Source organism: Malaclemys terrapin, chromosome 2 (assembly GCF_027887155.1).
Source record: "Malaclemys terrapin pileata isolate rMalTer1 chromosome 2, rMalTer1.hap1, whole genome shotgun sequence".
Taxonomy (NCBI): domain Eukaryota; kingdom Metazoa; phylum Chordata; order Testudines; family Emydidae; genus Malaclemys; species Malaclemys terrapin.
The window spans coordinates 207715316-207741364 of record NC_071506.1 but is presented as its reverse complement, the minus strand read 5'-3'; the positions used below and the strand labels follow the sequence as shown (position 1 = coordinate 207741364).

The 26049-nt window shown below is 41.8% G+C and overlaps 1 protein-coding gene across 4 annotated transcripts; it reads left to right on the top strand.

Annotated features, from left to right (window-relative positions):
• The first annotated feature begins 11434 nt into the window (after positions 1-11434).
• On the top strand, positions 11435-25757 carry LOC128831903 (C-C chemokine receptor type 5-like). 4 transcript variants are annotated; one of them, XM_054018781.1, is made up of 3 exons: positions 11436-11495; positions 22832-23028; positions 24139-25757. In XM_054018781.1, exon 3 carries the CDS (start codon positions 24150-24152, stop codon positions 25221-25223), a length of 1074 nt encoding a protein of 357 aa, XP_053874756.1. In that variant the 5' UTR covers positions 11436-11495; positions 22832-23028; positions 24139-24149; the 3' UTR covers positions 25224-25757. The 4 variants fall into 4 exon arrangements, with proteins under 4 accessions (XP_053874758.1, XP_053874756.1, XP_053874755.1 ...); XM_054018780.1 differs by lacking the exon at positions 11436-11495 and adding an exon at positions 12295-12705; XM_054018783.1 differs by lacking the exon at positions 22832-23028 and having other exon boundaries at positions 11435-11495.
• The last annotated feature ends 292 nt before the right edge of the window (positions 25758-26049 follow it).

The following is a 26049-nucleotide window of genomic DNA, read 5'->3' as shown; positions in this document are numbered from 1 at the left end:
TATAATGCGGTAAGATTTTTTGGCTCTCGAGGACAGCGTTATATCAAGGTAGAGCTGTATATGTTTTCAAAATGATATAAAATATTTCAAATTACTCACTTTACAAGTTAGCAAGTTTCCTGACTGATTGTGCCTGCTACACCAGAGTTTTTTAGATTCAGATCCCCAAAGATGTTTAGGCACCTGACTCTCATTGACATTAATGGGAGTTAGATGCCTAAATACTTTTGAGAATTGGGGCCTTAGTGTTTAATCATATTTTATTATAATAAAGCAACTCTTGATTTGTTACCCGATTGTACCCAGTATCATGAGGCATAATTGAGAGCAGGAAGCTGTTTATAGATCTTCCATTCTGGGGCTGAATGAGGCGGCAGTCTTAGGGATACTCAAAATTATCCCTGGATGGCTATGGCCCCCTAAAGGACTACCCAACAGTGGACTTTTAACACAAAGTTCACTTTTTAAAACAAGTTAAAGTAAGAACTTGTTACAATGCAAAACTTAAAAACTTTGTTTTACAATAAAGCTCCTTCAAACAAACCAATCTTCACCTCAGAAATAATGTTTAACCTTAAAATGGTGCGGTGCTCTAATGCAGACCATCCCATTGTTTCTTCATCCAGTTATGTCTCTTATTTTCTGTCTAATACGCACTACCTTACACAAATGGAATAAAATGTCAAGCCTGGACCTAATTAGCTCTATTGCTTGTGGAACCGAGATACAAAACTTTCTATGGTTTTCAATTTTCTAACATGTCTAAATTCTTAATGTTGCCTGTTTATAACTTTCATTAGGAGCCTGAAGATCTCTGAGGTTTGCTGAAGCTTTGTTAGATGTCTTTCAGATCTGGAGTCCTTCCACCAGCAGGTCATAGGCTCCCTTCCTTCCTTTTAGTTGTCTTCTAGGGGTGATGGCCCTAGATGGCCTAGTAGCCTTCTGTCCCCATCTCTAGTGTCGTTAGAGGGCAACTGGTTGGCCCACTTGTGACAGATTTCTGTTACCAATCTGCCTGAGGTGTCAGGTGATCAGGCTGAGGCTGCGGGATCATTAGGGGAGGAGATGAAGGAGCACACCAAGTGACTAAGTTTTAAAGCTTTATTAATAAAATAACAGCTGTGAGTGCCTGGTGCTCCCCACGTCACTCAAAGGAAGGAAGAAAGCATTAGTGCCCGTGCCCTAATCCACTTTCATACTTACACACACACAACCCAAGGCTGGCCAAGCCTGGGTGTAATGTAAGAAGAAGAGGGGGAAGGGTGGACAAGAGTTCTGTCCTGTGCACAGGCCATCCAGGGTCCGCTGTTGATCTCCAATTTGCTTCAGCTCTCAGGAGGGTTTTAAGTCCTGAGGTCTTTTGGGGGTTTCATTCAGGGACCTCTGTCTCCCATGTTCTTTGTTCCAGTCCAAACTGGCCTTCTGTGGCTTCTTCAGCTTTCCCAAAACACACCGGCTTCAGGGACGCGAAACTGTTGTTTTCCCCCTCGCTGGCTTTCACTGTCACACTAGTTTTCACAGCCCCTGCAGTTCTGTTCAGCTGAATCCTTCTTTCTCATGGCTGTTCGGGGTTGGAATCCAGGCCCCCGTCTTTTTTGGCAGGCAGCCAAGAGTTGGTTGTGTGCCATGCCTTGGGCTGGAGTCAGCGTCTTATCTTTGGACGTAGCTGGAGCATTGAATTAACCCATTCCCTTCTCCCTTCCTCCCTCTACGACCTCTCGTAACCTGCAAAGGAATCTTTCACTCTACACTCACACCTTCAACCCTTTCCAAATTCCTTTCCAGTGCATCTCAAAGCATTAGCAATATACAATGCTGGTGCTTACCCAGGGGACCCGGGGGGGGGGGGGGCAATTTTATTGTGACACATTCTCCCTCCTAGATTATCTGTGATTGTCAGCTGGCCTGCTCCTTCATCATGAACCATAGAATAGGTAGTAATTACAGTTCCATCTACCACATGGCTGCTGCCTTTCCAGGACATGGTTGACCTCTACTTGAATAGCTCTTTACCTAGCACTGAGAAATACTAGAATGTACCTAAGTATTTGAGACTCTCTCATCTCATTATGAGAAACTGCCAAATAATGGATTGTGAGGGGCGGGGACAGACTTACGTGGCAGCTCCCTCAATGAATTGGGTTGAGTGAGTGGCTAGCTGGCATTCAGATACCACAGTGATGAGCCCAATGTGGGTTTTTAACAAAACACCTCAAAGGCTAGGAAATGGGCCCCCTAAAAACAATGGAAAGAAGAGGAGTTAAAAGCCAGCAGGTCTCTTCACCCAGAAGACAACTGAAGTTCAGAATATGGAAGAGGAAGAATACATCTGTTGGGATAGACTTGTGGGGAAAATGGTCAGCGTGACATAAGTTTGTTTGTTGGTTTGTTTGATAATATACCTGACAAACCATGCCAATGTTTGCTTTGGCTTTAAGGTTTCAAGTAAACCCAAGTGCATCTCAACCAAATTCGTTGTGAGGTTTCCGTAAATTCTGGGGTCTAGTTAAAGATAGAGCTGCTGCATTTCCTTTGGTTTAGGTGGCTCTTCATTTGAAGCTTTCATCTCTCATTTGTGGTTTTCTTTGCCGAACTCTAGATAATCACTTCAAAGAAAAACTGCAAACATAACTGGTTTGCATGCTACACTTTACATTATTTTTTCCACTAAATTAGACTGTTCAATCTATGAATAAAAATACTGGACATACTTGAACAAAATGGTTGTAATAGAAATAGCTTATCCACATCTGATCAACTAACTCATTCATTTAGGGTAAAATGACTTGCTCTTGGACAAAGCACCCTGGATTAGATAGATGTCTCACAACCCAAGTACAGAACAGAGTTGAAAACATTACCATGCAGCAATATTTATTAATCATAGTACTTGAGATTCATAGATTCCAAGGCCCGAAGGGACCACTGTGATCATTTAGTCTGTCCGCCTTTATAACACAGGTCTTAGAACCTCACCTAAATAATTCCTAAAGCAAATCTTTTAGAAAAACATCCAATTTTGATTTTAAAATGGTCAGTGATTGAGAATCCACCATGACCCTTGGTAAGTTGTTCCAATGGTTAATTACTCTCATTGTTAAAAAAGTCTATGCCTTCTTTCCAGTCTGAATTTGTCTAGCTTCAACTTCTAGCCATTGGATTGTGTTATGCCTTTATCTGCTAGATCAAAGAGCCAATTATAAAATATTTGTTCCTCGTGTAGGTACTTATAGACTGTAATCAAGTCACCCCTTAACCTTCTCTTTGTTAAGCTAAATAGATTGAGTTCCTTGCGTGTGTCACGCTAAGGCAGGGTTTCTAATTCTTTAATCATTCTCATGGCTCTTCTCTGAACCCCCTCCAATTTATCAACATCCTTCTTGAATTGTGGTCACCAGAACAGGACACAGTATTTCAGCAGCAGTCACACCAGTGCCAAATACAGAGATAAAATAACCTCTCTACTCCTTCTTGAGATTCCCCTGTTTATGCACCCCAGGATCATATTAGCTCTTTTGGCGACAGCACAGATTGGGAGCTCAGGTTCATCTGATTATCCACCACGATCCCCAGATCTATTTCAGAGTCACTGCTTCCCATGATAATCACCCATGCTGTAAGCATGACCTGCATTCTTTGTTCCTAGATGTATACATTCACATTTAGTTGTGTTGCAATGCATATTGTTTGCTTGTGCCCAGTTTACAAAGAGATCCAAATCTCTCTGAATCAGTGACCTATCCTCTTCATTACCTACCACTCCCCCAACTCATGTCATCTGCAGACTTTATCAGTAATAATTTTATGTCTTTTTCCAGGTCACTGATAAAAATTTTAAATAATATAGGACCAAGAACTAAGCCCTGTGGGACCCCACTGGAAACACACCAGCTTGACGATTTCCCATTTACAGGTCTCAAAATGTAACTATCAGTTAGCCAGTTTTTATTCCATTTAATGTGTGCCATGTTAATTTTATATCATTCTAATTTTTTAAGTCAAAATATCATGCAGTACCAAGGCAAATGCCTTACAGAAGTCTAAGTATATCATGTCAAGAGTATTATCTTTATCAACCAAACTTGTAATCTCATCAAAAAAAGATATTAAGTTAGCTTGATAGGATATATTTTCCATAAACTGATTTTCATTTGCATTAATTATAATAACCTCCTTTAATTCTTTATTAATCATGTCCCCTATAAGCCACTCTATTATCTTGCCCAGGATCGATGTCAGGCTCACAGGCCTATAATTACCTGGTTCATCCCATTTACTCTTTTTAAAAACTGGCACAACATTAGATTTTCTTCTGGTCTTTTGAAACTTCCCCAATGACCTAAGACTTATTGAAAATCTACATTAATAGTCCAGCAAGCACCTGAGTCAGCTTTCTTAAAACTCTTGGATGAAGATATCTGGACTTGCTGATTTTAAAATGTCTAACTTTACTAGCTTCTGTTTAACATTCTTCAGGGATACTAGTGGAATGGAAAGAATGTCATCATCATATGATGGACTATAGCATCTGTTTTTTCCACAGATACAGAATGGAAATTTTTGAACACTTTTCTGCATTATTATTGATAATTCTACCATGTCCATCTAGTATTGGGCCAATACCACTGTCAGGATTCTTTTTGTTCCTAATATATTTTAAAAACTCCTTCTTATTATCATTAACTCTGTTGGTCACAGAGTCCCTTTGTTTCTCTTAGGAACTGTACAAAATTAATAACTTCTTATTTATATTCATTGCTATCAACTTCTCCTTTCTTCCATTTGTGGTATATTATTTTTTTATTTTTATAGCTGCTTTCACTTCCCCTCTAAACCAGTTTTTTTTTTAAACCAGCACAGCCTTCGTCCTTAAATGTGGGATTATGGCTTTTGGGGGATCTAGTAAGGTGTCCTTAAATGATTCCCCATATCATTCACATTTTTGTTATTAAATTCTTCCTCCCAGCTGATTTGCCTGTCTTGCTTCAGACCCTGCGAGTGAGAGATCCCAGACTCCGGCTTCTGACCCTGCCTGCCTCCTGACACCTGACTCTTTGTTTATCCTCTGGCCTGATTTGGACTCTGACTGTCTGGTACCTGATTTGCCTGACTCCTGACTCCCATTCTGATCACTAGGTCTGATTGCCCATTGCGCGGTTGTGAAAGTTTGCTCAGACCACCTTTTGACACCCACCCACCCACCAATTCCATCCAACTCCTTCACAGATGATGGAGGGGGTAGGCCGCCTTCCAACCAGCAGCCCCCTGAGGGACTAGGATCAAGTCATCTGTCTACAGGCAGAGAACTTTGCATTACACACCTACTTTGCATTACACACCTATTACGCTACGCAGTGTGTGCTGGAAGCACAGCACCTGTGCAAGCAAGTAGCCCAGTTGCAGGATCAGATGTTACAGCTCACTGCTGAAGTAGCGAGCAACTTGCATGCTCGCAGGGAGAAGGGGTGACACTATGTGCCCAAATAGACCATGAATGATTGGAAACAAGCCCCCATGGTGCCACTGCCTGAGTGATTCTATGGGGATTGTGGGAAATTCCTGGGTTTCCTGAATCAATGCAGGCTGCTCTTCTGTTCCACCCTTGCACATATCCCACAGACAAGATTAAGGTGGGACTAGTAGTCATCTTGCTCTCTGGTGAAGCGCTCAATTGCGCCTCCCCCCTCCCGCCATTGGAGCAGAACAGCCCAGTGCTTTCGGACTAGGATGCCTTCCTACAAACCTTCATGACCATCTTTGATGAGCTGCATCTCCTCTGAAGATGCTGCCCTCTGGAAGCTTCGCTGAGGCAAGGGCCATCCACCTCCTATGCCATCCACTTCCGATGGCTTGTAGCTGATGCTGAGTGTAATGAGGCAGCCCAATTTTACCAGTTCCACTGGGGGCTCAGTGATGAGGTAAACAATGACATTGTTGAAAACCCTACCTGTCTATGTGCCTTCATTGACCTCACCCTGTGTATTGCCTCTTGGCTGCTTGAATGAAAGAAGGAAGGGAAGAGTGGCCCAACATCCCCACACTTGCCTTCTAAGCTAAGGTCTTGTAACAGACTATACCCCTATGCCCATTCTTTTTATAAGAACATGATACATTTTATACAAATTATGCCTTGTGAGGCATCATTAGAAATTCGTAATCTGCTGAACATTATTGTCTTCATAAAATATGTGTATCGACATTGTATGTAAGGTTATAAGATTCTACTGTATAACATTGCTGTAACATGCTCCACATTTAGAAAATCAGGCACAAACCAATTACTCAGAAACAAAAGACAAACCAACATCCAAGCCAAGTGTCAAAGTCAAGTAGACTATCACTTAATTAAGCAGCCATTCTTCGTCAGGAAGAAGAGTGTAAACAAGAACTTTACATATTGACAATGGAACAACTGGGGGTTCCTATGTAAACAGACTGGCTGTTGCTGAACCCCAGCTGGACATAATCCTCAAAGAGGGTAGAATAGTATAAGAATTAAGAAAAACAACACATATGTCCTCTCTACTTCATTCCTCTCTGCTCACGGCTGCAATAACGCCTGAAGAAACACTGAACTGTGGGAGGGGTCCTGGCTTGGAAACTTCCAGCCAGTAAAAGACTGAAAAGAGCATGTGCTTAGAAAAATCTTTGCTTGAATTCTTTTAGCTTGCTAAGTTAGGTACTAGTCTGCATTTTATCTTTTATCTTTTTTGTAACTAATTCTGACTTTTATGCCTCATTACTTGTAATTACTTAAAAGCTATTATACTGTATTAATACATTTCTTTTATTGTTTTATCTAAACCAGGGTGTTTGGAGTGAAGTGTCTGGGAACTTCCACTTGAAGTACCATTGTTCGTGCATATTATTTTCCATTGATGAAATAATGGACTTTCTATGCGCTTGTATTGTCCAGGAGGGTGCTGGGCAGTATAAGACACACATTTCTGGGGAAAGGTCTGGGACTAGGAAGTTGCTGGTGTCACCCTGTATGTAATTCATGAGTGACTGGCCAAAGTATTCATGTAATTCAGCTGGGAGTGATTTTACGTATTAGAGGCTGTGTGTGAGCAGGACCAGGAGTGGTTTCTCTGACAGAGAAGCAGTGTAAAAGGCACCCCAGGTTAGAGATTTGAGGTGACACAGTTGTCCATCTGTCCAGATTGTACCCTGGGGAAAGTCACAGGCCTGTGGAACCAAGTCCCAAACCCAGGCAGGTCAACCTGAACCGCCAATGTTTGACCCCAGAGAAGAGAGAGTGTTGAGGACAACGGAACCTCTGTTTTTATTGAGAGGGACCAGGACATGCCCTTGCCTCCTGCTTTGCTTGGAAGAACTCAGGAAACAGACTAGCCCAAGCCCAGTAGGGATGTGTGGCCCAGGCACCACCAGAGCTCCATGGTCCAGAACCACCTCTCTGTCATTAAGTAGAACCTGGCCTGGGAACCTCACTGCACTTCCAGTTGCTTCTGCAGTTGCAGGTCTTGGGGCAGGTGCAGCAGATCCCTCACACAAGTAGCAATGATAGACTCAAGGGCTGCTGCCAATTTTAGAGATGCTAAGGCAGCCAAAACCCTGTGGATCCCCCTCTGGCTGAAACCTGCACCAGGCCTGATGGAGATGATTGATGGGTCACCCTTATCATTGGGACTGATGACTCAGACTGTCAGAGGCTGTAGTGGGTGGGCACCAAGAAACAAACTGCTTCAATGTAATCTGCTCCCCATTCTTCCCAATAATTATTGGCATTTTTTGGTTGGAATAGCATGATCCATGATATCCTGGTGGTGGAGGAACATTAGCTTCTCCTTTGAATATTGTCAGAAAGTGTGCCTCCAATGAAGCAATCAGCCCTCAAGTGACCCATGCCTGAAGCCCCAGGATGGGAGGACACCCTCAGAAACAGAAGCCTGGATGGCAGGGGGTAGCCAAGTGGGAGTGTCTCTAGACCAGAACCTCAGTCCCCTCTCCCCCAACAAATACCGCAACTACCTGAATGTGTTCAAGAAGAAGAATGTAGATTCACAACCCCCACATAGAGACTACAACTGTCTGATAGACCTACAGCCTGGGGTAAAGGTGCCCTATGGATATATTCCATGTCCTGAACCAGAACTAGAGGTGCTGCATGAGTAAATCCAGGAAAACCTTGCAAAGGGCTTCATTTAGCTATCTAGCTCTCCAGAATAGGTACTAGTCCTCTTTGTGAAGAAGAAAGTCTATAGAGAGGATAGTGACCCATCTATTGTGCATTGAACCAAGTGACTATATGTAACTGGTATCCCTTACACCCTCATTCCAGAATTGCTGGACCATCTGAGGACAGTCAGGATCTTCACAAAACTAGATCTTCAGGGGGCATGCAATTTAGTGCACAAAAGGCCTGGGGATGAATGGAAGATCACTTTTTGTACCCAATATAGGCACGTTGAATACTTGGTGATGCCATTTGGCTTGACCAATGCCCCTGCATCCTTTCAACGTTTCATAAAGGACGTGTTCAAGGATATCCTGGATCATTCCATGATTATTTACCTTGACGATATAGTGGTATTTTCTGAGAACCTGGAGCAGCACTACCACCATGTCTGTTACATCCTGGGAAGACTATGGAAGCATGGCTTATATGCCAAACTAGAAAAGTGCACCTTCAAGCAGGCTACCATTGAATTTTGGGGCTGCATCATCTCCCAGGAGGGAATCCAGATGGATCTGCAGAAGGTGGAACCTATCCATAACTAGACAGCAACTTGGAGCCTCCAGGAACTTCAGTGCTTCCTGGGCTTTGCAAATGTTTATAGGAGATTCATCACCAACTTCTCTCAATTACTAACCCTCTTGACTTCCCTCTTCCCTCTTCATACAAAGACCAGCTCGCTTTTGACCAGTTAGAGGTTGCCTTCACCACAGCCCCGATCCTGGCACACCCTGACCCAAATCATCCATTTATAGTGAAGCAGATGTGCCCCTAGGAGCAGTACTCTCACAACTCAGGCCCCAATCAGTTCTGTACCCATGGGCATTTTATTCCTGGAAGCTTACCCCCGTGGAGATAAACTATGAAATACTGGACAAGGAGCTGCTCACCATAAAAACTGCATTTGAAGAATGGCATCATCACCTTGAGGAGGCTCGACACCCAATACAGCTCTTCACCGATCATAAGAACCTCGGGTATTTCTGCAAGGCCTGAGTATTGAATTAGAGGCAGCTAAGGTAGGTCTTTTTCTTTTCTCGGTTCAAGTTCACAATTACCTACAGCTCAGGAAGTCAAAATGGGAAATCCGATTCTCTATTGTGGAAGGGGAAATACCACCAGGGAATTGAAGAACCAGCTTCTGAGACCTCTACCTCCTCAAGTCTGGTAATTTGCCACTGCCACAATCCAGCTCTCCCTCTTCCAGTCTGCCTCAAAGGAAGACCTACTTGCCCTAGGATACAGCCCCTTCATTTAATGAGGGATGGTGTAACGGACTTTGAGCACATATTTGTGCCCCCAGAGCACCTCTGACTGGAGATGCTATGGCTGTATTATGGTGCTCCATTGGCGGGGCACTTTATTTGCCAGAAGACTTCCTGCGTGGTTGCCAGTTATTTCTGGTGGCCCTGCATGTGGGATGAGGTCCAAGCATACATGGATTCCTGTGAGTGACGTGCACATACTGACACCCTGAACCAGACCCCTTAGTACCCTTGGAGGCCTTGGTCTGCTATCAGCCTAGAATTTATTGTGGAGCTCCCACCGTCTGATGGCTACACCCTAGTCTTGACAACTGTGGACTGCCTGACCAAAATGGCCAGCTTCATCCCCTGCAACCAGCTTCCTTCTGCCGAGACTACTGCACAATTCTGACTGCACAACATGATCCAGCTCCATGGACTCCCAGACCACATAGTTTCCAAGTGAAGCCCACAATTCATCCCTCACTTCTGTGTGAAGCGTTCAGTCTACTGGACATCCAGATATTCACCTCCACTGCATTCCACTGCACACCACCCCCAAATAGATGGACAAACAGAATGAGTGAACCAAGTATTGGAATAGTAGTTGAGATGTTTCATAAATTATCATCAGGACAACTGGTCCATGCTTCTGCTACACTCAGAGTTTTCCTACAATAACCCCAACCATGCCTCTACAGGTAGAAACCCCTTCTTTGCTAATTATGGGTTCCACCCTTGTTTTCAACCAGCATTACCAGTAGTCTCCCCAAACCCTGCCATCACCGATTGGCTCTGATTCAATAAGAACTCAAGAACCACTTAGAGGCTAAGAAGACCTACAAGAGGCATGTAAACTGTTGGTGACAAGAAGCTCCAGTATTTACAGTAGGTATGCTTCTCTGCCAAACACCTACAGACCAAGACCTTGCTGCAAATTGGACCATGGGTTCCTGGGATCCTTCCCAATATTCCAGCAGAATAATTTGATTATATTGAAACTCAAGCTTCCCCCGTCTTTCAAAATACACACAGTTTTCCATGTTTCTCTTCTGAAGCCTTACACAGAGATCCCCTTCCCTGACTAAACCACATGACCACCTCCTCCAGTTGAAATCCAGGTCCATTAAAAGGAATGTCACCCTCAAATCCTAATGGGTACATGGCCAACTGTATTATCTGATGGACTGGGAAATTTACAGCCCTGAGAAGCATGCTTGGGAGCCTGCCTTACATATCCACACCACTAACCTGGTGGAGAAATTTCACAAGGCTCCCCCAGACATGCCTGAACTTGCACCACCCCAAAGAGGGACATGAAGGAGAAGTTGATATAAGAACCTACAGGGCTAGAACTGGGAACCGGGGAGGGGGGGCACTGACACCTCCTATGGGAGGACCCTGTGAGGCTGGCCCCAGCAGGAAGTATCGCTCAGCTGGACCTGAGTGGCAGCTCATTGCATCCCACTGATTGGCTGGCACTGGTTCATAAGCCAGGAAGCCATGCTAGAGAGTTGTCTGAGCAACAGTGTAGGCTGCCTTGCTTCAGACCGTGTGTGTGAAAGATCCCAGACTCTGGATTCTGACCCTGCCTGCCTCCTGATACCTGACTCTTGGTTTGTTCTCTGGCCCATCTCGGTCTCTGACCCATCTCGGTCTCTGATCCTCTGGTACCCAGCTTTGCCTGACTCATGCTCTGTCCACTAAATCTGACTGTCCACAATCCAGTTGTGACATAACTGGGCTAGTGAATCTGCAGAATTGGAGCCTTAATCCCTCAATTATGCAATTAACATGCACTGTCAGAATTCAGAGCTGTAAGGTCTCCAATAAGTTCTAGATGGAACTGTTTGTTGAAGGTCCATTTTTAGAAAAGAAGAACTGTTCCTTCACTTATTGTAATAATGCTTGCAAAACATCTGAGATGCAGCAGAATTCTCTTGACACAGGAAGCTCCATGTTTCCTAGTTTGTGAAGAAGGAGACAGGGTTAATCACTCTTCTGGTCACAAAAACGGAGATACAGTTATTTTCCATAAGAAGCCTGATAAATCAGTGAGTATCTATCTTCTCTCTCTCTCTCTCTCTCTCTCTCTCTGTCATGTATTAAGTGAAAAGGTATGGTAAATGATTAAGAATTAATACTAATGATGGTGTAATGAAGCAAGGGATGCAGCCTTTCAGAACCATTTGAGCAGGAAACCAGGTAGGAAACAAGATGGGGATTGAGCTAGTTGGGAATGCAGTGGAATGAGATGCTGCCCAAAGCCATCAGGACAAACAGGAGAAGTCTTGTTGAAAAATCTCTGACCAACATTATATTAAAAACAACTCCGGATTTTTGTTTTGAAACTGTTTCTGGAAAACTTTGATTTGAAGATGGCTTCATCTAAGAACAGGAGCACATTAAACATAAAATCCTTCATATCTGATCTAAGGGTATCAGTTTTATCGCATGCCACGATCTGAGCTTGCAACTCCTATTGCACTATGCTGAAGCTGTACCATTTAACATCTTATCACCACATGTAAAGAGGCTCTCTATTGCTTAGAGAGAATTAAAATCTGTGGCAGGAGTGGTCCAGAAAAACTGCACTGGATCTTGCAGTACAAACACTTGGTGTAAGCCCTGCTTTCATATAATGTGCAATTCCATTGTAAATTAGCAGTTGTAGTTATATAGGATAGAGCAGTGGTTCTCCTTTTTGGTACTGAGACCCACCTTCCTCATTAGCAAAATAGGAAGGGCAGGGTGGTCATGACCCTCTGACATCTGGGGCTGTGAACCCCAGGATAGAGAATCTCTGGTGTAGAGCATTATCCCGCTTTTTATATATATCATCCCACTCTGAAACGGTTGTGACTGCAGGACCTGTTAAATTCTTTAGAACTTTTTGAATTGCTCCAATCTGATTTTCTTTGAATCGGTCATATGGGAGGAAGTAGAGCCTAGTAATTAAAGCACAGGACTGGCCTCTGGAGTGCTGAGTCCTATTACCACCTCTGTCACAGACTTGCTTGGTGCCCTTGAGGAATTCACTTCATCTCTTTGTGCCCTGGTTTCTCTTACCCACTGTGCTACTGTAGAACCTCAGAGTTACGAACATCAGAGTTACAAACTGACTGGTCAACCACGCAGCTCATTTGGAACTGGAAGTACACAATCAAGCAGCAGCAGAGACAAAAAAGCAGCAAATACAGCACAGTTCTGTGTTAAACATAAACTACTAAAAAAAGGGAAAGTTTAAAACAAAGCTTTGACAAGGTAAGGAAACTGTTTCTGTGCTTGTTTCATTTAAATTAAGATGGTTAAAAGCAGCATTTTTCTTCTGCATAGTAAAGTTTCAAAGCTATAGTAAGTCAATGTTCAGGTGTAAACTTTTGAAAGAACAACCGTAACGTTTTGTTCAGAGTTACAAACAGCCTCCATTCCCAACGTGTTCGTAACTCTGAGGTTCTACTGTACTGTGAAGCTTAATTCATCGATGTTTGAACAACGCTTTCACAGGCACTCTGCTATAGGAATAAAAAGTATTATATGTGTGTTTTTCTGAATATGTTGAGAATATAGGACATGTTGATGCCAAAACAATGCATTTTTGGAAAGTTGGTTACAACTAGCATCTTGGCTATGTGTGGAATTAATATTGTGTGGTCTCGCTATACTGATAGTTAATGTTCCACTTTTTTTAAATGGGAAGCTACAATGTAAGGAAAAACATGATCTTTTGATTGTGATCCTTTAAATCAACTATTTGTATTTAACAGCAAAAAGGCTCAGGAACTTGCAATTTTTGCAAGAATATCATTTTGCTTTTAGTGAGGAATATAAAGCATCTGGGTCTTGGAAGTCACCTAAGGGCAAAGCCGGGTTTCATCCAGGTAGGGCCAAACCTATCATTTTCCTGCCAAATATTCAGGGATATGGAACCATACTGGCAAGAGGTAAGTGATTTGAGAGCAGATGCGCTGGGTCTCAATGTTCAGGGCTCAGCTGTCATGTATAGAAAGGAAGAGGCCAGTATTGTCTAAAGGAAGATTGACCTCTAGAAAAGACTTGTGTTGTGCTGATTAAATTCCAGGAAGGGGAATTGGGGCTTGGCTTATACCTTAGAAACTGGAGTAGTAATTTCACCCTGCTCTGAACAGAATGTAGTTCACACTTACTCCATTCCCTTGGGTTTTATTGGCATTATACTCAACTCAAAAGCATTTATGTCTGTAACACTATAACTTTTGAGCTCCACATCTGATTACTTGCAAAATTTCAGGCAATGTTCTAGACATCAATGGCCAGAGCTCTGTTGGTTTTGGGGAAAATCAGAAAACTGAAAGGGGAGGGGGAATGAGGGACACATGGGATAACTGCTGTTTAGCAGATCCACAGCTTCAAGCACTTCTGCAACTGGCTATAGACCAAACAACTGCTTGGTTGGCACCATTAACATTTTCTGAATAATACAACATCTCATCTCTACTTGTCCTCTCACAGACAGAAAGAAGACAAATAATGGAGTGGAGGGAGAGGGAAATAGGGGAATGCACATAGCCCCTGGTATGGGAGGGGAAGGAGTCCCATAAGCCCCCAGCATTGGATTTAAGGATGAGAATGGGCGGGTAGACAGAGCCTGTAGCATGAGTGTGAAGGGGGTATTTGAAGAAGGGAGGATTGAGGGCACAGAACCCCTGGTGGGGGGATTGGAGGACCTTGTCTGGGGGAAGGGGGCATGGCACACAGAACCCTGGTGAGTGGGAAGGTGTGAATAAGAGGGAAGGGAGAAGCAGGGCCGGCTCTACTGTTTTTGCTGCCCCAAGCAATGCGCTGAATTGCTGCCCCAGATGGCGGGGGCAGTCCATGTGCTGTTAGGGTGGCGCACACGTTTCCGTAGCGGCAGCAATTTGGCGGCAGCTTCTGTCTTCAGCCGGAACACAGAAACCGCTGAATTGCAGCTGCGGGCAACTGAACATAGAAGCTGCCGCCGAATTGCCGCCGCCACGGAAACACGCGTGCTGCCCTAACGGCACATGGACTGCCCCCGCCGTCCACGGCACCAATTCGGTGCGCTGCTTGGGGGTCGCCCCTTGCAGATTGCTGCCCCAAGCACCTACTTGGAATGCTGGTGCCTGGAGCCGGCCCTGGGGAGAAGGGGGCACACATAACCCTTGGCAGAGGGAAATTTGGGGAGCTGTAGGGAGTCCTGGAAATAGAGGGGGATGGGTAGGGCCAGCTTAGGGGTGGATGGGCAGGGCAGCCATCCTGGACACCAACATTTGGAGGTGCCAAATCGACAAGTTTTGTATGAATGCACATGTCCCTTGTGTAGAGGCGCTGAAAACATTTATCTCCCTGAGCAACAAAACACTTAAGGTCAGTCCTGGGGATGGGATGGTGGCACTCGGGGAATTTCAGGGTGGGAAATGGAGGGATACGAGGATCCCCTAGTGGGTGAACATGCCTGGCCTACACAGGATATAAAGTGTGTGACCTTCCAATTGGTAACACAAATAGAGCAAGAGAAGGGTGACCCTTGCTTTCTCCCCAAGGTTGGCTGGTCCTATGGGTTTCCCTGCGGAGATTCCTAGTGCTCCTTCTGCCCAGAGAGTTACTCCCTTAAATCCAGGGCAGAGATATTGAGCCACACCTGCTGGGAGGAACCAACCATCATCTCCTTCCAACGTCTGCGAAGAGGGTGGCTCAGTATTTGATTTCATTTAGATTTGGGGCTTACACAAACTCCACCCGAAAGTGCATCCGTGCAAAGCTCTAGCTGCCCTTGACAGACTTAACCACAATAACAATTAAGATTTGCTAAAGGTAAATTCTCCCCCCCATCTCCAGACCTCATCCAAATCATCAGTCACGTGAACATTGCACCTTAAATCAAAGAACACCATCACCTGTTAAAAAGGGGCCTCCACTTGTTTTACTTATTTATCCATTGGCAAGGGGAAGCCTTGTGTTTGGACCCTGAAAAGGGAAGGAAAACTTGGGTGTGTGTTTTTGTTCTCTGAGCTAGCACTGCTGATGAGGGAAACTCCACCCTCTTATATGGCTTTGTTCTCGTGTAGAGTTGCAACATTCATTCTCACTAACTGCTGTGAGGAGGTTTTGACCAAACCACCTTTGGAAATGTAAATCAACTTAGTTTCAAATGCAGCGTGCTCCTTGAGCAACGAGCTGTGATGCCATAACTGAGTCAGTCAGGCCTGCAATTCTGAGACCCTCTTGCTTCAAGTGTCCCCAAATGCACAACTTGGGAAATATCTGCTAGTCATATAGCACCATACCATACTATACCAAACAGAACATAAGAACTGCCATACTGGGTCAGACCAAAGGTCCATCCAACCCAGTATCCTCCCTGCCGACAGTGGCCAACGCCAGGTGCCCCAGAGAGAGTGAACCTAACAGGTAGTGATCAAGTGATCTCTCTCCTGTCATCCATCTCCACCCTCTGACAAACAGAGGCTAGGGACACCATTCCTTACCCATCCTAATAGCCATTAATAGTCATTAACCTCCATGAATTTATCTAGTTCTCTTTTAAACCCTGTTATAGTCCTAGCCTTCACAACCTCCTCAGGCAAGGAGTTCCACAGGTTGACTGTGTGCTGTGTGAAGAAGAACTTCCTTTTATTTGTTTTAAACCTGCTGCCCATTAATTTCATTTGGTGGCCCCTCGTTCTTATATTATGGGAAGAAGTAAATAACTTTTCCTTATTTACTTTCTCCACACCACTCATGATTTTATATACCTCTATCATATCCCCCCCTTAGTCTCCTCTTTTCCAAGCTGAAAAGTCCTACCCTCTTTAATTTCTCCTCTTAGCTGCTTAATAGATGCTAAGAGGAGACAGACAGTACAAATGTTAATTTTTCTATATTTAACAGTGTTTTACAAAAATTGAAAGAGAAAAACCATGATCTTCTTGCTGCCCATTGTTCAGCTCATCACACACAACAGCTCAAGATGTGCAGGAACCAAACTCAACATTGATGTACAAAACCTAGTTTTAAAAGTTTACAGCCATTTTAACATTCACTCACCAAGAATTCATCAGCTTAAAGAGTTTTGCGAATTTGCTGGAGTAGAACACAGTAAAATTCTATGTCATGTAGTCACACATTGGCTGTCACTTGTACCTGCTATTAACTCAGTAGCAATGTGTTGGAAAGAGCTTACAAGTCACTTTCAATCTTTGGAGACATATGAATGGCCTAGAGTAATATGGGATAGTTTTGGAATGAAATTGCTGAATTGTACTGTTTCTTCTTGAGCCGTGCTCTAAAAATATTCAGACACTACTAAAGCTCTGGAGTCAAACTCATTCACAGTAACTTCATTGTTTAAATTGATATCCAGTGTAGACAAGAAACTAAAATGCAGAATAAATGAAAACATTTGTGGTTATGTTGTGACTTTCAAACTAAAGAATCTCAGTGAAAGTGAATGAAGGAAGTGTGAAACAGAGGTTCTGCTTTTTTTTAACAGCGAGCTCAAAATTATTTACAAAATAGATATAACCTCAGTGAAAACAGTGTGCACAAGAAACTGTCTTATTGGCAAAAGTATTCCTTTGAAGAGTTTCCCGAAGCTGAAGCATGCAAAACTGATAAGGTTACTGACATGGATGAGTTATATGAAGAATTTTGTACAATCTAAAGTCATTTTGTCTCCAGAGTTTCTAGATTGGACAAGTATGGAAGAGAAATACTTTAATTTTCAAGATGACAAACCCAACTGGAAACAGAAACTTCAAGAATTTGGAAAAAAAACTAGGTTCTTACATACTTTCTATTTCATGTAGCGAAGCATATGCTGAAAGTATTTTTGTTAATGAATTCCACATGACAAGATGACAGATCAATTGGAAGTGGACACAGTGAAAGCCAAACTACAGAGTTGATGAACTTTTGAAAATGCTGAGTGCAAGGATGTTTCCAGGCCTTGAAGGGGTAAAAGCTGGTGACAAGTCCCCTTCTTCAAGGTCTGAAGCTTTAACTAGATTGACGTCTAAACCATCTAGCCACCCACCATGTACACAGACAAGTCAGAAACTGCAACAATACCCAGCAAAAGTGGCCTATATGTGTGGAAGGTGTGTGGGAAGATGAACAACAATGACAAAATTCACATTTTACCCCCCAGCAAAAAGTACCCTGCAGGCTTCCCCATCAATAGCTCTGCAGTTTCAGCAGGTGGGTGGAGAGCAGGAGGGGAAGAAGCCAGGAAGATAGCTGTCTTCTGTAGAACCATCTCCCCAAAAGTCTGTGGGAACTAACTGTGCGAGAATATGGGTTTCTTTGGGGATGATTCTGCAGGCAGCATTTCCTAAAGATGCCTAAAATATGCATCCCTGGTTTACTGTTAAGTGACAAGCAGACAGACCTCTTTTCAAGAGCTGAACACTCTTCTTCTCTGAATGTACACAAGCAGAAATAATTATTAGACTCAATTTCTTAAAAAATACATGCAAATAGTGATTTCCTTTGCAATTTGTTTAGAAGATCCTACTCCTTGGAATCTTTCTTAACTAAGAATGTCTGTTTGGATGAGAGGAATACATTTCCTGCAGGTATTTTAGAGAATATGTTTCTAGTTTTGTACTCATTGCAAAAAGTTGATACTTTATTGCAGTGGTTTTCAAGTTTTTTTCATTTGTGGACCCCTAAAAATTTCAGATGGAGGAAAATCTTAGACGAAGTCTGCGGACCACAGGTTGAAAATAACTGCTTTATTGCATGCATTTGTCTACTCACCCACATTTGATTTGCATATAAGATAGAAGCAGTTGTGGTTTAGCCTTGGAGACAGTGTTTGAGAGAAAAGGGCAACAAAAATGATTAGGGGTATGGAACAGCTTCCGTATGAGGAGAGATTGATAAGACTGGGACTTTTCAGCTTGTAAAAAAGACAACTAAGGGGGGATATGATTGAGGTCTATAAAATTATTACTGGTGTGGAGAAATTAAATAAGGAAGTGTTATTTACTCCTTCTCATAACACAAGAACCAGGGGTCACCAAATGAAATTAATAGGCAGCAGGTTTAAAACAAACAAAAGTAAGTATTTCTTCACACAACGCACAGTCAACCTGTGGAACTCTTTGCCAGAGGATGTTGTGAAGGCCAAGACTATAACAGGGTAAAAAAAAGAACTAGATAAATTCATGGAGCATAGGTCCATAAATGGCTATTAGCCAGGATGGGCAGGGATGGTGTCCTTAGTGTCTGTTTGCCAGAAGCTGGAAATGAGCAACATGGAATGGATCACTTGATGATTATCTGTTCTGTTCATTCCTCCTGGGGAATCTGGCATTGGCCAATTTCAGAAGACAGGATACTGGGCTAGATGGACCTTTGGTCTGACCCAGTAGAGCCATTCTTATGTTCTTATGAGAAGGATCTTGATACTAGAGCTCTGCTTTTGTCAAAATTTCCTCAAAAAACATACCCTCTGAATCTCCACCATATGAAGGTTACATGATCCAGAGAAGGGGAACTGTCACCAATGCGTTCTCACAACAGAGCTATCTCTAAACACAAAACAGGCTGAGAGACATCCCTCAGAGATGGACATTATCATCCCTACTAAACAGGGTCTTCACATAGTGAAATTTTCCAGACAGATTTTAAGATTGGTGTTGGGGGATGGAACTTTCTCCCAAGTACTTGATTTCTGCCCCCCTTCTCCTTTACTTCTCAATGGTTTATCTCTTTTCATGGCAGACAGGCTCTGGTTATCCTGCATGCTTCAGTAGAGTCGCTTCTGTAGACAACCCTGACAGACTTTAAAGTGAGAGCAACTGTACACAAAGTATAATAAAATGCTGAGGCAGACAAAATTGGATTCTGAATTAGGGAACATTTCTACTAAATTTTGATACAAGGTGGGTCAGGTAATATATTTTATTGGACCAACTTCTGTCACTCTAATATCCTGGACCGACTTGGCTACAAGAACACTGCATAGAACAAATTTTGACACCAGCAGCCTAAAAGCAGAACGTTTCATATGTCAGTTTTTGTTGGTTTGTTTGGTGTTAGATTTTTGTTCTATGTAGTAGTTCATAAGAGAAAAGCTACATGAGATTGCCATCTATCAGCCTCTTCACATATTGAGAAGAAGAGAGCCTGATTCTGCTGCAATTGTGGAAAAACAGGTGACTATGGTAGAGTTTAGCACAAAAAGCTACAAGAGAAGTAGCCCCTCTTCATTTGGTGGAAATATATAGTTCACGGAAGTTAATGGACAAGCTCCTATTGACTTCATTAGGCTTCAGCTCAGAGCCTTAAGTTTCTTAATGTGCCATTCAGTGCTCTGGGTCACCCAATCCTGCTTTTCTACCTGAAGCAGTAGACGCCCCTCAGCTACAAAAATGGGATCTCAAAACTTATTCCCACCTGTTATCTCAGTCTGGTGAATGTTTGGAGATTCATCCAACTCTTTCAAACTCATCAGTCATCCTTGAATGCAGATTGAGGAGAGAGACAATTGAGGTGATTGTCCCACATCCTCATTATCACTGAAGCTGGTTGGGGGGGAAACCAAAGGGCTGAAGGAATTCTTTTTAAAAAAATAAATAAGAAAATGTTGGCGCATAGTAATTTTGGGGGTAAGGGCAACCCTCAAAATTTACTCTTTTGCCTTGCCAGCAAATTCAGGTATAGGGGACCCTGAAAGCTCCTACTAGCAAGCTCAGGCACAGGGCACCCTCAAAACTCACCCTATTAGCAAATTTATCTGTGAGCACTATTATGGAACCCCTGGAAACTCATCTCATCAGTATGCTCAGAAACTAAGACACGTGAAAACTCAGATCTCTTGAATGGTAGGCTAGCTCTGCATGAAGAAGCCTGAATGGGTCCATTGGACTTACACACAGAACGATTTTGGATTTCACATTACGAACATCAATTGTAAAGCATCATGAGAATAGGAAACACTGAAGCTTCTGAAATGAAATGACACGTTCAGAACAAAGGCATGGTCACAATGTTCTTCTGATTATATCTTACAGACAGTTCTGCCACAGTGTTCTTATGGGATTCTTGACAAGTCACATAAATCAGACTTTTCACAAGAGATCACTAAGTGTGTTTTTTTTTTCTGGGTACCCAGCTTGAGACCCCAGGATCTGATTTGCAGAAGTGCTGAGCACACACAACTGCAACTGAAATCAATGGGAGCTCTGCTTTGAAGTGTTACATATTGCTAAATGGTCTGAAAAATCAGCCCTAAAGATCTCAAATTCAGCACACAAAATGAGTGGATATTATTTATCTTAATCTTTCTATGTCTGAGTTCCTCATTTGTAAAATGAGGATAATATCCTTTACCTCAAAGAGATGTTTTGAAGATAAACCTATTACTGTTTGCGAGGCACTCAGATGGTCTAGTGATGAGCACCATAAAAAGTCTTAGGAAATTATTAATTATGTGTTCAATGCAGGGCTTGGACGGTGCACAATAAATAAAACATGGGGCCACGTATTAAATGATAAGTATAGTATTGTTTCTTAAGTAGATACCAGTAAGCATTTTATCTTTATTATTATTATTATTTTTCTTGTAACTATTTTATGCCTTATTACTTGTACTCACTTAAAATCTCTCTCTTTGTAGTTAATAAATTTGTTTTACTGTTTTATCTAATCCAGTGTGTTTAAATTAAAGTGTCTGGATAACTATTTAAGGTAATAAATTGGGATATTATTCCCTTAGAGGAATAATTGACTTAATATAGTTGTACTATCCAGGAGAGCACTGGGCAATACAGGACATACATTTCTGGGGGGAAATCTGGGACTGGGAGTGTGTTGGGGTCAGCCTGGGGTAATCTTTAAAGCTGGTAAGAGCCAAGGTGCGGCTGACTGGCTGCAGCAGAAATAGACATGCCTGTGAGTGATTTACATGCTGGTGGCTGTTTGTGAGCAGTCCAGTTCAGTGGCTACAGTAGCAAGGTATTGAAAAGGGCACCCCAGGTTACAGGCAGGAGTGACACAGCTACTCATTAATCTGGATTGTGCCCCAGTATGTCACAGACCTACCTTAGGGCTCTGAGTTCTATGAGCCACTTTGTAGCTGAGTGCGTTAACTAACAGGCAACCTTCATTCTGACATTTCCTGACTTTGCAGTGCAAGACTTTGCAGCCTTAATGTTCTTTTATTGTGGGATTTATTTGTAAGTAATATATTTTTGGTTAAACAGGCCAAGCAAACCAGAGGCTGTACAATGTTTAACCATCAGCGAGACAGGGACATGAATTAAGCACTGAATGAAGAGTTCCTCTTGATGCACGCAGATGGTGCCACAACGTCACTGGGGAACTGTGCAGCAAATCACCTCCTGAAAGATTGTACAGCCACAAAGCTGAATTCCAACCTAGCAGGGAAAACACAACAAAAGATGTGTGCAGTATTAACTATCACCACCGAGAGTTTTGTGTACTTTGCTCCTCCACTGAAACTGTCATTGCAGATGAGGTGGTAAACATCACACCCAAAACTTCTGTCTTTTCTCAAATATAGTACAGTCATTCAAAACGCTACAAGGCAAGAATGTTTGTAGCCTTTGCTCAATCATGAAAGATGCCTCAGTATTTACAACCTTTAAATTTGTTTTCTGTAAACATTTGTATGAGTTGTTTGGTTTGCAAGAACGTTCACAGAAACTGGTGTAGATGCATCCACACCACAGTACACAATGGAAAGGCCTTAGTCAAACCCTCCTGTTTAGAAAAGTTGCAGTCATCTGAGCAAGGACAGGAAACAATATCATCTGACTTACGTGACCAATTGCACAGTACGAATCCTTAATTATAAATAATGAATATTCAAAGCTATACTCGTAGTGAATAATTCATGAAAAATCCATAGGTTGAAATATTTTGTATAAAACTTTTGAATATTTTTCAATAACAAATATTATTTATTTATTTAAATATATTTAAATAGCAAAACTTGTTCACAAATAATTTTCAAACAGCTGCTAACAGTTTTCCTAGCTCTGGTGTTACTAATGGAAAAGATCTATTAAATCATTAACTCCAACTAACTTTCATACCCCAGAGAGTAGGCATTTCTGATATTGAAGGAATAACATGTTAGCATTCAGGCAAAAGGCCATTGCAATAAGACGAAATAAAATCTTAAATCAAGTGGCTCACTATAATCTAGTATTAAATGTCAGCAGAATCCAGTAATTAGAACAAGATAATCAATCCTAACTATGGATACATTCAAAATGGACATTGTAAGAGTATTTTTTTAAACAAAAGATTTAAAATACAAGAATATGGCACAGAAAATATGATCATTTCTAAATAATTAGATGTCATTCAGGGAGGAGTTTGAATATCAATTTATATATTGTAAATTCTCTTGCAGGTTAGCAGCTGAGCACAACATGGTGAATATTCCTTGGATGCTAGAGAACAGTGATCGGTTTTCATTCAAAGTCTACATATAAACATTTTTCACTGTTTGGATTTGTTCTGAACTGCAAGAGAGGTTCTGGTTGTCTAATCTCCACAGCATAGGTTCTGGTTGTCTAGTCTCCTCTTCCACATTTTCCCAGTTAACAGGTAAATCAGCTATTAGTTGTATACAAGGAGATTATCACAAAAACAAGAACAAAAAGAGAGCCTGATTCTCATTTACAGAAAGGCCACTTGACATTGCTCTGATGATGTAAAAGGTCCTTAAAGTATATATATATATATATATATACTCACTTTCTTCAAGGCTTCTTTGCATGACAACAGCAGTTTAAAGTCACCTGGGTGTAAATGAAAATAAGTCCTAAAGACAAAGAGGAACAATTTTCTTAACTAAAGAGTACAGGCCTTATTCTCATTTACACAAGGGCCCCTTTAATCCACTCTGATACTATAAAATTGGGTATAAATTTACATTGATATTAAGGCCACTTTATATTGCCATAGTGGGATAAATGGACCCTAGTGCCAGGCCCTTATTTTTTCCTGAGCCAATGGAAACCAAATACGGAAGTACAGAGAAGTCCTTTTACATGAGAAATTTAAGAACTTGTTGAAAGAATAAGCATTAGAAGTAGACAAATAATTTTCAACAAACAATATTTTGCACATTTTTGCCTGTGGAATGCCACTTAGATGTTCTGCACCCAGAGCCTACCAGTGCGCACACACTCGTGGCTTATTGCTTTGATGTGGGCTAGTGATATCTGAATGTGGTTCAGAAAGCTGTAAAATATTTACTGTTTTCTCTTCTTTTCTGTTGCGCTCTTTTTGGTTCATTCTAACACTTCTGAAAACCACTTATTCCACCTTCCTAGCATCCCAGCTCGGAACTAGCTGCCTCTGCTATTAGTTAGTCGGCAATTAGTTTTCACCTGTGTTATGGTGCCACATGGTTTACTGAAGACAAACACTTCTCATACATAGTACAAGTGGGAAACAATATTTAGCAAGTTCAAACAGCAAGTTAATTCTAAATTAGTTGTTAACGTGATCTGCAATTTTGTTTTTACCTCTTAACATCAGCAGTTATCCTGCTTACAGCAAAGGGTATTCTAAAGTGAAAATCAACACGCACAGTACATTTTAATGGCTGGTACAAACATATGATTATATAATACAATGTATTTCATTCCTGTGTTTCACTGTGATACTATACAGTACCCTGTAAATAATCATCCATTTCTTCATTCTTAGGCCAGTGCAAAATGAACACTTCCACCAGTGAACCGGAGATGGAGATACAGACAACAACGTATTACTATGAACAGTTTGATGCAGCACCATGTTCAAATAATGTCAAACAATTTGCATCCCACTTTGTGCCACCGCTTTATTCCTTGGTGCTGATATTTGGCCTGGTGGGCAATGTGCTCGTTGTGCTGATCCTGATAAAATACAAGAAGCTGAGAAGCATGACTGACATCTATCTGCTGAATCTGGCAATTTCTGATTTGCTTTTTATTTTTTCCCTGCCATTTTGGGCTTACTACATAGCACGTGAGTGGGATTTTGGAAATGCAATGTGTAAAATTCTTTCAGGGGTCTATTTTGCTGGCTTCTACAGTGGAATGTTTTTCATAATACTTTTGACAATAGATAGATATCTGGCCATTGTCCATGCAGTGTTTGCTTTAAAAGCTAGGACAGTTACCTATGGCATCCTCACAAGTGTTGTCATTTGGGGTATTGCAATATTAGCCTCTCTTCCAGGGTTTATATTTCATAGTGTTCAAAAGGAAGGTCCTCGCTGGACTTGCAGCTCTCATTATCCATCAAATTATGAAAAAGAATGGAGGCAATTCCTGATTTTAAAGATGAACATCCTGGGACTTGTCATTCCATTTGTCATTATGATCTTCTGCTACATAGAAATTATAAAAATATTACTGAGACGTAGGAATGAGAAAAAACATAAGGCAGTCAGGCTTATTTTTATCCTAATGATTGTTTATTTTATCTTCTGGACACCATACAACATTGTTGTTCTCATATACACGTTTCAAGATTCATTTTCCCTAAATACCTGTGAGGGCAGCAGTCAGCTGGAGATAGCAATCCAAGTGACAGAAGCTATTGCAATGTTCCACTGTTGTATCAACCCCGTGATCTATGGCTTCGCTGGTGAAAAGTTTAGGAAATATCTTTATACCTTTTTCCAAAAAGACATTGCAATCTACCTCTGCAAACACTGTCCAGCTCTTCATGGTGATAAATTAGAACGGTTTAGCTCCACATACACCCCATCCACTGCAGAGCATGATATCTCCATTGGTTTGTAAAGTGCATTAGAAATGTATCCAGTAAAAGTTTCATCCTCCTTTTAACTTAAAATGTTGTGAATTAATCAAATTTGTATGGTCATTGTCCTTAAAAACTGTACAATCATAGTGGCTAATTTTTTTGTGGCATTGCAGTATTTCTTATTCTCTATGCAGTGAATGCTACCAACTCCACAAGAAAGCTAAATACTGCTGTTTGATAAGTGTCCACTTCAACATGGAATCCAATGTAGTAAGATTTTGTTTTCTGGATGTTGGCCAGTGAACAAAGTGCCAGTGTGGTTTCCTCCGGAAATATAATTCAGAAGATGGTGTGAAGAGGGCAGAGAATGAGGTATGTCCTCACTCAAGAACCAGTTATCTATATGCAAAGACTATAAGGAAAAACTCTGGGAGGAAGGCAGCTGTCGGAGAGTGTTTTGGCCATTTATATGGAGCTTGATGTGCCTTGTTTTACTTCAACATTTTTCATTAATGGGAATTTATGACAAAAACAGTTTTGCAACAAAATAAGAATAAAAGGATCTAAAATTACCATGAATTTTAAAACATAGTGTTTTTTTCATAATATAATCAACTACCTATATGGTAGGGGGAGGTTTATTTACAGATATGCTGCTACCCTATTTTTCCTACAGGGCAGGAAGACCTCTTAAATCGCCATGAAAAAGAGGTTTTGGATAAACAGGGGAATAAAAGATTGTGCACATTTCTGTTGAGGGATATGACTGACCTTCTATTAGCCAGAATTGCAGCAAACAGGCCTATGCTATTAACCAGTGACTATCTCTTTAAAATAATCCTTTCCCCTTGACGATTGCATTAC

Excerpts from the sequence above, each read along its gene's own strand:
- LOC128831903 (XM_054018783.1), top strand. The coding sequence starts at position 24,150 with ATGAACACTTCCACCAGTGAACCGGAGATGGAGATACAGACAACAACG.